Source organism: Pristiophorus japonicus, chromosome 12 (assembly GCF_044704955.1).
Source record: "Pristiophorus japonicus isolate sPriJap1 chromosome 12, sPriJap1.hap1, whole genome shotgun sequence".
Taxonomy (NCBI): Eukaryota; Metazoa; Chordata; class Chondrichthyes; family Pristiophoridae; genus Pristiophorus; species Pristiophorus japonicus.
In genome coordinates, this window is record NC_091988.1 from 182,118,913 (window position 1) to 182,130,943 (window position 12,031).

Sequence of the window (12,031 nt, forward strand, 5' to 3'; positions counted from 1 at the left end):
TGGAAGACGGCCCGGGTGACTGCCGCAGCACAGGAGCGTGAGATGGGCCAGACCTGCGCCACGTACAACAACACCGAGAGCACCTCACTCCTGATGACCAGGTTCTTTCCTGGGATGGAGAGGGAGCGCAGCTTCCACCATCCCAGTTTTTGTTTCACTTTGGCAGTACGCTCTTCCCAGTTTTTGGCGCACGCCCCGTCCGCTCCGAACCATATTCCCAACACCTTCAGGTAATCTGGCTTAAGGGTGAAGGGATTAAAGGATCGATCGGCCCAGTTGCCAAAGAACATGGCCTCGCTTTTGCTGCAATTGACCTTCGCTCCTGAGGCAGTTCAAACTGGTCGCAGATTGTGAGCAATCTGCGGACCGACTGCGGATCCGAGCAAATGATGGTGACTTCGTCCATGTACAGGGAGGTCTTGACCGGAGCGCCTCCGCTGCCTGGGATCGTCACCCCTCTAATGCTCGCATCCTTCCTGATGGACTCGGCAAAGCGTTCGATACAGCACACAAACAAGACAGAGGAGAGGGGACAGCCTTGCCTGACTCCAGACCTGATCGGAAAGCTTTCAGTTTCCCACCTGTTGATTAGAACTCTGCTACCGATGTCTGTGTAGAGCAGTTGGATCCAATTGCGGATACCCTCCCCAAACCCCATTTTGGAGAGCACGTTCATCAGGTACGTGTGCGATATCCTATCAAAGGCCTTCTCCTGGTCCAAGCTGATTAAATAGGTGTCCACCCTCCTGTCCCGCACATAGGCAATCGTTTCCCTGAGTAGTGCGAGGCTATCAGCGATCTTCCTGCCGGGGACAGCGCAGGTCTGGTCCGGATGGATCACCAGCTCCAGAGCAGACTTGACCCTGTTTGCAATGACCTTTGACAGGATCTTGTAGTCCACATTGAGCAGCGAGATGGGCCGCTAATTTTTGATTTCCTCCCTATCCCCTTTCTACTTGTAGATGAGGGTGATGATGCCTTTCCTCATTGATTCTGACATACTGCCGGCCAGAAGCATACCCCCGTACACTTCCAGCAGGTCTGGGCCCATCCAGTCCCACAGAGCCGAATACAACTCGACCGGTGAGCTGTCGCTTCCGGGAGTTTTACTCGTCACAAGGGACCAGACGGCCTTTGTCATCTCGTCCAGAGTTAGCGGGTGGTCCAGACTCTCCCGTTCGCTGTCGTCTAAGACCTCTGAGATAGACGACAAGAAAGACAGGGAGGCCACGCGGCCTGTGGGCTTGACGTCGTACAGCCCGGCATAGAAGGATTTGCTGATCCTCAGCATGTCGGGCTGTGAAGACGTCACAGAACCACCTTCTTCCTTTAGGCTGCTGATCACAGAGCTCCCCCTGTGTACCTTTAGGAAGAAGAAACGCGAACACGTCTCATCCTGCTCGACGGAGCGGACTCTGGAGCGGAAAATGATTTTGGAGAACTCTGAGGCAAAGAGCGAGGCTTGCTGGCCCTTCACCTCTTGGAGTTTCTCCGCGACATCGACCCCCATCAACTGCAGCAGGAGCAGGTTTTGCATACTCTTCTGGAGTTGGGACAATTCCCTCTGTCTTCCTCTTGCCTCCTGAACACCTTTGAGGATGAAGATGTTTGTCTTGATTGTTTCCCACCAGTGCATCGGGGAATCACAGAGGGGTTTTACGGTTCTCCAACCTTTGTAATCCTTCTTGAGTTCCTCAGCGTTTTCCGGGGTTTCACGTTGAGCTTCCATATCCCCCTGCCAACTTTCTGGTCTTCCTGTGGGAGGCAGTCGGCCAATAGGAGGCAGTGGTCAGAGAAGAACACCGGCGTGACATCGGTGGATCTGACCTTGAGCATGTGGGACACAAACAGGAAGTCTATTCTGGAACGGACGGACCCGTCTGGTCTCGACCAGGTGTATCTGCGCGGTGCTCCATCTGCAGAGTTATATTCATTTCTGGGTAAAGCCAGTGGTTGAATCTTTAGCTCCTGTCTAATTGAAATCTGGAGTTGAAGTCAGAAACTAAGGAAAAGAACTCCATTTTTAAGTTTAGCTGACTAGTTTCAGATGTGATTGTTATTAAAGACAATTTAGCCAACTAACAGGGATAGTATGGTGTGCTTTGTTATTTTCCATGTTATGAGGCGCATTACGAAAGCAATTGAAATTCACGAGACTTCATTCTGTTCATTTAAATATTACATGTAAAATAAATTAATGTGAAGGGTTACAATTGGCCCTGTTTCACTGGAGTATTTATCAGGCCGCCAGCGACTCTAATCCCTACGTTGTCCCACCACTCCTGCTCGGAAAGGAAGGGGGAGGACAGCATTGGCAGTGAAGAGGAGTGGGGGAGAAATCTGTCAAGAAAAGAGAAAAAAATCTTTTAAAATATGTAACCTGCATGTGAAAGCAATGGAATAAATTTAAAATTCCAGGTCTCTGACCTTCTCACACAGGAGTTCTCATTAGTGCCATTTGAATGCTGAATTTTGCTTTTCTTTAATTCATTGTCCTATACCTGGGGAGGACATTAGACAGTGTGTTGTAAGTTTGGGTTTCCAATACAGAGGAACATGGCAGACAGTCGCTTAAGTAATGAATTTTTTTTTGATGGTACTAATCTGCGCTTCACATTTAAATAAAATTGTTCTTCACCTCAGTGGAATTCAGAATTGCTCAGTTCAGCATCGACCTTGAGAAGCAATTTCTCTTCTTGAATTAACATATGTTCCTGAATGTTAACATGCACCATGTACTTTCTTTCCCCAAAGTAGTATGCTGTTCTGTTTCCGCACTCTATTGTTTGACAGTTACATTGGTTTGAGAGACTTACTTTTATGGCAGATCTTAACTAAATGCAAAGAAAATAAATGAACAGCCAAATATGAAGGGAATAAGATGTCTGAATTTTCAATGCTTTTGCCCCCCCCCCCCAAAAAAAAATGTTGACTAATATACTTACTTTCTTCATGCTGTTTTCCTTCTTTGCAGGCTCACCTGGAAAACTGCCGTCTGTCCTTGCGACGAGAGGCATGAGATTTGAACACAGGCAGTCATGAAAGGGTTAGGAGGTAACCGAAGCCGTCACCTTTCTGATAACTGCGAACCTACAAATGACCAAATGTACCCAACCCAGACCCAGGAAAGGAATCCCTATCTGCTCAGTCCAGCAGACTCGTATCAAATGGAGCATCACCGTTTCCCAGCTTCCAGTGCTATACCGGGAGACTGCCTGCTCCCCTTGAACAATCAGATTGCCAGCAGCACCTTCCCCAGGATCCACTATAATTCGCACTTTGACCTGCAAGATGAATGCGGTTTCACTCCAAACACTTCCACGAGTAAAATAAATCGCATTCCGGCGAACCTGCTGGACCAGTTTGAGAAGCAACTGCCAATGCACAGGGATGGATTCCACACTCTGCAGTTTCAGCGGAGCGACAACAAACACCGGAGTGAAAGTCCAGGCCGGATACGCCACCTCGTGCACTCTGTGCAAAAGCTCTTTGCGAAATCTCAGTCCCTTGAAGGCACTGGTAAGGGAAGTATGAATGGCAGCAAATATAACTCAGAGGACCCCAAGCAGGGCAAGAGAAGCAAGAGCAAGGACCGAAAATTGGAAGCAAAACGTAGAACAAGAACAAACATATCAGGTTGGTGGAGTTCAGATGATAACCTGGATAGTGACAACTGCAACTATCGGAATCCAATGAGTTTAATGACACTTGGGAGACGCCCTGACCACGGACCTGCCAAATACTTCATGAATGCATATAACACAATCAGTGAACATACCCTTAAAGCTTCAAAGAGCAATAATGACTTAAAATGTTCACCATGTGTGAATATACCAATAAACGCTGACTCAAAGTACATAAAGAGGGGTTCTTGGTCCACACTGACCCTAAGTCAGACTCGAGAAGTTTGCCAAAAGTCATCTGCTACCATGGACAGAGCACTATTGAAATCCAAGTCATATCATCATGATCTTGCTTCTCAGTACTTGAAGGTAGGTGATGTGTTTTGAAGGTTGCTGTGTTTCGATCTTCAATAAGCAAAACTCAACTCCCCAGAAGATATTCCCATAATATATTTTATTCATTTCACAAAATTCAAATTGCAGCTTTTACAACTTTTAGCTGTACTTTACAGCCTATTATACATTTCAATTACATTTCCTTTGGGACCCGGGGGTACCATGAATGTTAATTTAATTTAAAGAGTTTTGAACAACATCCAACTTTTAAAGTGCACCTTTCATCTGACATTATCAGTAAAACTGTACTAAAAACAAATCACAGCAGAGTGGTTTCAGAGGGTTGATATTGCAATTTAGCAGAATTTGTCAGATGTTCTATAATTTCTTAAACATAACTGGAAACCAGCCTCATTTAATCCGGGTAATAGACCATTCAGTGGCAATTTAAATTTTCATTAGAAACTTGCTAAAGTTAAAATTAGCATAACAGCATTACAATGAGTGACAGTTTTCCCTCTGAAATCACTTTTTAATTATTGTAATTTGCTATCTACCTCTATACATCCGTGAAGGGGGAAGAAATTCTGCCTCTCTCATGACTAATTCCTAAATTTTTATTGACTAACTATATGAGTGGCATTTTTCCCCAAAAAACAAAACCCATTTTTTTCAACCGTTTTCTCCCCTCCCTTCCTCTCTTCAACTGAAGGCATTGCCTCTTTGCTGGGGTGCTCCATTCTACAAGTGCCGAGCGCTCTTCAATACTGAGGCCAAGTAGCCCTCCGTTGAAAGTAAGCTTTGACTCTGAGGGGTTCATTTTGAATTTCAAGGATGGCGGAAACTGATGGTAGCGGACAAACCGCCTATTATACACACCGTCAATGTTTGCTTTAAGCTGCACAGCTGGTGAGACGGCTTTCAAATAGAAAAAAAACTGTGCACACGGAATTTTGAATGGCCCGCGCAGCCCGTTAAAGGGAACAATACCCACATTATGAAGATTTCCAACTCTGATTGGACATCTTTCTGGAGGTTTAATCACGTGATGTTTGATCTCATGACACATGCCTGTAGTTTGCAAATGATATTGTATTTACCTTATAAAGATTGGCTCCCCTGTTGTTCACTGTCTTTGCTCATGGTATTGTGCCAGCAGCTGTCCCCGCGAAAAGTTCTGAGAACTGAGAGGCCGCCTGTGAGCTGGCGGAGAAAGTACGCGGGTGTGAAATCCTTTGGTCTGCAGCAATCAACACTGTCATTAATGTGAGAGAAGCAGACACATCAATGTCAGCATTAATTGCTATAGTCCAAAGGGTACCTTTGATGTAAAAATGGTAATTATACAAAAATTGCTACACTCCAGCCAGAGTGTTGTGTCCTGTACACCGTAAACCTGAAATCCCGACAGCATTCTGTACAGCAATTATATCTCTGCACCTTAAGCACCAACGTAAACGGCCACTGACCTTCAGTCCATTGCTGCAGATTACTGCTTATTAATTACCCGATGAAGTGAATATTTATGTTTCTCAGTTACTTATGAAAATAGTTACCATTTCAGTAAATGCAGAGCATAAGAGGTTTAAATTATTTGTCTCCTTTTCCATTCACTTTTTTATTCCATTGATGCTCTTTGGAAAATAAGAGTTTAAATGGGCTAGAGGAGCAAAAGGGTCAGGTTCACAAATCTGTATTTAAATTTTATTTCACAAAAAAGTAGCAACGCAGATTAACAAGACCACAGAAAATGCAATCAACGCACTGGGGTTAATTTCTACAGAAACAGAATTGAAAAGCAGAGAAGTAATGTTAAATCTATATAGAACCTTAGTTAGACCAACACTGGAGAAGGTGCAAAAAAGATTTACAAGGATGATACCAGAACTGAGAGGTTATACCTATCAGGGAAGATTTAATAGACTGGGGCTCTTTTCTATAGAAAAGAAATGCCTGAGGGGTGACCTGATCGAGGTCTTTAAAATGATGAAGGGGTTTGATAGGGTAGCGTAGAGAGGATGTTCCCACTTGTGGGGGAGTCTAAAACCAGGGGTCGTAAATATAAGATAGTCACTAATAAATTCAATGAGGAATTCAGAAGAAACTTTTTACACAAAGAGTGGTTAGAATATGGAACTTGCTCCCACATAAAGTGATTGAGGCAAATAGGATAGATGCATTTAGGGGGAAGCTAGATAGTTACATAAGGGAGAAAGGGATAGAAGGATATGCTGATATCCTGATTGTTAGAGATTTGCTTATCTCTAGTCTTTCAAATAATCAGGTTTGAGTGCAAACCAATATAGTGGGTATATTGTGTTTAATCAGAGTTTAAGATGGAATATAACACACTAGTTATACAGCAAAAACATACGACCGTGACAAGTAGCTGGTATCGGACAGACAGCTGCATGCACAAATAAATCTTCTTATTTGTTCTCCGTCTTTTCTCACGTGCCTCTCTATTTTTCATTTCTTGAAATACCCAAGAGTGTTGGACAAGTGTCAGCATGGGTCCACTCTTCGAAAGATTGTTTGACTACTTGATCCATTCTTGGGAGCGCCTCGCTCCCAGGTGTGCCTAAGAGTTTTTTTTAGCTCTTCCTTATATTCTTTGTTTTAGGGGTGGGCCTGAGGTAGCATAATGGACACGACCATTTAACCTATAGAAATTCCCCTTAAAACACGGTGCCCAATGAGTCATCGAGTTCTTTATCTAAACTTGCCAATGAAGATCCACCCTGAAGGAGGGGCTTCACAAGCATTACACATCTTTTTCTTGTTTATACATTTTGAAGGCCAATCCCCCCATCCATCTGGACCCTCTTATTTCATCTAGCCCTGTTCCCCAAAGCTATAGTCTCTTATCTCATCCTGCCTTGTCCTCCTTGGTCAAGCCAATGCATGTCTCAGGCACAACTTTGGGCCAATCTAACAGACTATTTCATCCTGAGATGGTATCCTAACTTCCATAATTTCCTTCTATTCTATGTTTTTTATACTAATTAACGTTTAATTATTTAGCTTGATAAGGCCATGTAGCTGTGGGCCCCATGTAGAATGTTATGCATCCTCTAATCTAATGTATTAAAAACACTGTCTCAAATCCTAATGTTTCATTTTCCTAGGAATTATCTGCCCAAATGACAATTCTTTCCCCTCCCCATCCACCCCCACCCCCCCCCCCCCCACCTCACACTGTTTACTGAGTAAATAGACTTTTTGGGTGGGATTTTTGGATTTCGGCAAAAACTTTTTTTTCGCCAAAATTACTATTTTCACTGAGCTACCGTTTTTAGGACGAACTTTCGGCCTTTACGTCTGTGCCATGGCAGTAAAGTCGGCATTGCATGAAGACTCGTGGCGCAAACCGCGAGTTTCGGCTACTTCAGTCTGGGGCTGGTAGCGCTGCGAGAGAGGCCTTGGGAGGGGGAGGAAAGCAAAAAAAAATTGTGAAAAACATTCACAAAACATTCATCTACTAAGTCGCTGAAAAAGAATTTAAAAATAAAAACTTTAACTTACCTTTTTTGCAGGTCTTCATACTGACCGCTGTTGGCAGGGCTGCACTGACAAGTTTGACTCAATGGGTATTCTGGGCGCCGAGTACGGGCCCGGAGAGAGCCGAAAGTACAACGGTAATGCAATCCACGGTGTTGCATGTCGTTTCACATCGGCGCTCCTCTCCCCAGTGGTAGGTGGAAGCGCCGCCGCAAAGAGGTGTCCGAGGATCCCGCCAACCGGTTTTTCGCCGCGGAGGGTCAAACCGCGGCGAAAACCCGGTCGCGAAGTCAGTGAAAATCCAGCCCTTTGAATTTGTCCTGATGCAATTCCACCCCACCTCCAACTCTTCAGCTGATACAGTGTAACTCATTCGAGACTCTTTCCAACGCCGCCCCACACTGTAAAGTTCATGCCCTTGCTCGCTCCTCTCTGACCTAAGGCGGCAGACTGGAGATGATAACAAATGCCGAGCATGGTGACACCAGCGGCAGTCACCAGACGAACTCCGCTGACCTCCCGAACCTTTCTCCCAGGTTGCTCTCAGAAGCATCGGGAGATCGATCCCGGGAGACTTCCAGACAATCCGGGACGGTTGTCAATTCTAGTGTCAGTCCTCACCAAAGACGCAGACTTCTGACAGAATTCACTGGGTAGTGGATCAAGAGAATGAACCCTGGTTGATTATCATTCTCTACCCTCGGAATACTGTCCAATGGTGATGAGATCAGCTAACTCAGTAGAAACTGATCATTGAACATCAACTATTCCTGATAAATATGGCTGATACTTCATAATGTGGGTATTAACTATAATGCAATGCACTACAAAGGAAGTAACTGCTGGTTGAAAACTTTAAAAAAGTGTGTTAGCAATGCTGAGTGACCTGTAACAGGAGGTACGTGACACATAAGCAGCCATGTGGATGTATTTCAGCATAAAAACTCAATACCTTGTTGCAAAACAAACAGTTACAAAAAGGGAAAAACGAGTAATCAGGAATAAATTATACCATATTTTGTCAGTGCCACGAAAATGTGGCTTAATGGCTCACAATTTGCTGGAAAGTCACAGTGCATTCAATGTGCATGCCATTATTAGTGTATAAATAGCCCCAAAATGTGTAGCCCCATTAATTGCAAATCGCCACAAATTTCCGGATGATTTGTGCCGCTCTGTCATTAGCCTTACAAAAACCAGAGCTCGCCATCAATCTCCATAGGTGTTTGCTGATAAAACAAATGAAACTCACTGCACAAAGTTCGGACTGGTACTTAACAAGATAAGCACCCTTTTAATTGTGAGATTTGTGTTCCTGCAATGCCACTCAAACTCTCCGGCCCAGAAAGGGAACAATTAAAACTGTGGAGTCTCACTCCTGCAGGTAGTAAATTGTTCTTAGAGGTTTTTAATATTACAAATTTTGTATTTTTTTTCTTACTTTCTTTTTTCTCTCTTCCTTAATCAAATCTTCCTTTCCCTCCCTTTATTTCTCCTTCTGTATCTAATTTGACTCTAATTTACCCTATTTTCTCCTCCGACATCCCTCTGTTTCTTTTCTCTATCCTTAAATCTCATTGGTTAAGGAGATAGACTGTTGGTCCCGTCATTCACCAAGATCCCAGATGCCCCGTTTCCCAAGCCACATGGCTACCAACTCGCACTTCCAGCAAATTGGGTTGCAAAAATATTTCGAGCTGAAAGTGAGGGAAGAAATCTCTGGACTGGGCATGCAGCGAGATGCCCCGCTCCAGCATATTCTGAATTACTATCTTGGAACTGACCCAGAGAGATTCCTGTGTATTACAATCCTGAATCCTGATTTTCTAGTATACTCAAATTACAAATCTTCTCTACTTAACTACAGATCCTATCATCCTTGAACCACCTCACACGTGACTGAATTAAAACCTAAGCTTTTCCCATATTCACATACAGTATTTATTAAGATACAGTTTTCTTAGAGCAAGTATTTATAGCAGGAACTGAAAGTACTGTCTCGAGAATATGATAACGTATAACACCAAGAGCCAAAATGACCATCCTGAATTACCACATGCACTTCGTGGTCAATATGTTACAGGCGATTAAAGATAAAAAGAAAACATCAGGGACCAGTTACTGTTCAGAAACAAGTTCAGTTCAATTTATAGATTGTGAATTATGGTGAACTAATTTGTACTGGTACCAGTACAAGGCACAGGTCTCAAATCACAAAAATCCTTTGTACTGATTCACTCTGGGAACTGGCAGCCTTGTTTTATTAGTTGCCGTTCTGTTGCTTAGCAATCCACAGAATGTCTCGCCATCTATGGGTTCAGAGTGGTTGCCAGGCGATAAGAGAGTGTTAGTTTTTTTTAGAAGTATTTGGAACCTCTTGAATTGGGAGAAAGAGGAAATACACACTGAGAAACAAATGAGCTTTGAGGTGTATCACTTGTTTAAAAATTTGCAGAGGCAATTTGAATTTGTTTAGAATTCCCTCAGCAAACTATAGGACATATAAACATCCAATAGAAGTTATCCACACCTGGAATACTGCGTGTAGTTTTGGTTTCTTGCTTTGCAGACAGTTCAGAGAAGGTTCACTAGGATGATTCCGGGGATGAGGGGGTTGACTTATGAGGAAAGGTTGAGTAGGTTGGGCCTCTACTCATTGGAATTCAGAAGAATGAGAGGTGATCTTATCGAAACATATAAGATTATGAGGGGGTTTGACAAGGTGGATGCAGAGAGGATGTTTCCACTGATAGGGAGCCTAGAACTAGTGGACATACACTTAGAATAAGGGACCGCCCATTTAAAACAGAGATGAGGAGACATTTCTTCCCTCAGAGGGTTATAAATATGTGGAATTCTCTGCCTCAGAGAGCTGTGGAAGCTGGGACATTGAATAAATTTAAGACAGAAATAGACAGTTTCTTAAACGATAGGATAAGGGATTATGGGGATCAGGTGGGAAAGTGGAGCTGATTCGATGATCAGATCAGCCATGATCTTATTGAATGGCGGAGCAGGCTCGAGCGGCCGTATAAGAACATAAGAATTAGGAACAGGAGTAGGCCATCTAGCCCCTCGAGCCTGCTCCACCATTCAATAAGATCATGGCTGATCTGGTCGTGGACTCAGCTCCACTTACCCGCCCTCTCCCCGTAACCCTTAATTCCCTTATTGCTTAAAAATCTATCTGTCTTTGACTTGAAAACATTCAATGAGCCAGCCTCAACTGCTTCCTTGGGCAGAGAATTCCACAGATTCACAACCCTCTGGGAGAAGAAATTCTTTCTCAACTCGGTTTTAAATTGGTTCCTCCGTATTTTGAGGCTGTGCCCCCTAGTTCTAGTCTCCCCTACCAATGGAAACAACCTCTCTGCCTCTATCTTGTCTATCCCTTTCATGATTTTAAATGTTTCTATAAGATCACCCCTCATCCTTCTGAACTCCAAGGAGTAAAGACCCAGTCTACTCAATCTATCATCATAAGTTAACCCCCTCATTTCTCGAATCAGCCGAGTGAATCGTCTCTGTACCCCTTCCAAAGCTAGTATATCCTTCCCTGAGTAAGGTGACCAAAACTGCACGCAGTACTCCAGGTGCAGCCTTACCAATACCTTATACAGTTGCAGCAACACCTCCCTGCTTTTGTACTCCATCCCTTTCGCAATGAAGGCCAACATTCCATTTGCCTTCCTGATTACCTGCTGCACCTGCAAACTAACCTTTTGGGATTCATGCACAAGGACCCCCAGGTCCCTCTGCACCACAGCATGTTGTAATTTCTCCCCATTCAAATAATATTCCCTTTTACTGTTTTTTTCCCCAAGGTGGATGACGTCACACTTTCCAACATTGTATTCCATCTGCCAAACCTTAGCCCATTCGCTTAACCTATCCAAATCTCCTTGTAGCCTCTCTGAGTCCTCTACGCAACCCGCTTTCCCACTAATCTTAGTGTCATCTGCAAATTTTGTTGCACTACACTCTGTCCCCTCCTCTAGGTCATCTATGTATATTGTAAACAGTTGTGGTCCCAGCACTGATCCCTGTGGCACACCACTAACCACTGATTTCCAACCGGAAAAGGACCCATTTATCCCAACTCTCTTCTTTCTGTTCGCCAGCCAATTCTCTATCATGCTAATACATTTCCTCTGACTCCGCGTACCTTTATCTTCTGCAGTAACCTTTTGTGTGGCACCTTATCGAATGACTTTTGGAAATCTAAATATACCACATCCATCGGTACACCTCTATCCACCATGCTCGTTATATCCTCAAAGAATTCCAGTAAGTTAGTTAAACATGATTTCCCTTTCATGAATCCATGCTGCGTCTGCTTGATTGCACTATTCCTATCCAGATGTCCCGCTATATTTAATGATAGTTTCAAGCATTTTCCCCACTACAGATGTTAAACTAACCGGCCTATAGTTACCTGCCTTTTGCTTGCCCCCTTTTTTAAACAGAGGCATTACATTAGCTGCTCTCCAATACGCTGGTACCTCCCCAGAGTCCAGAGAATTTTGGTAGATTATAACAAATGCATCTGCTATAACTTCCGCCATCTCTTT

The 12,031-nt window shown here is 43.8% G+C and overlaps 1 protein-coding gene across 3 annotated transcripts in view; it reads left to right on the plus strand.

The window, feature by feature from the left end:
• The window catches only part of LOC139277581 (disks large-associated protein 4-like), a 487,044-nt gene that overhangs the window by 250,730 nt on the left and 224,283 nt on the right, over positions 1-12,031 (plus strand). For all 3 annotated transcript variants that reach the window (XM_070896251.1, XM_070896249.1, XM_070896250.1), the window contains exon 5: positions 2,975-3,992. In XM_070896251.1, the coding sequence (XP_070752352.1) occupies positions 3,039-3,992 (954 nt within the window). In that variant the 5' untranslated portion in view covers positions 2,975-3,038. The remainder of the gene's footprint in view (positions 1-2,974; positions 3,993-12,031) is intronic.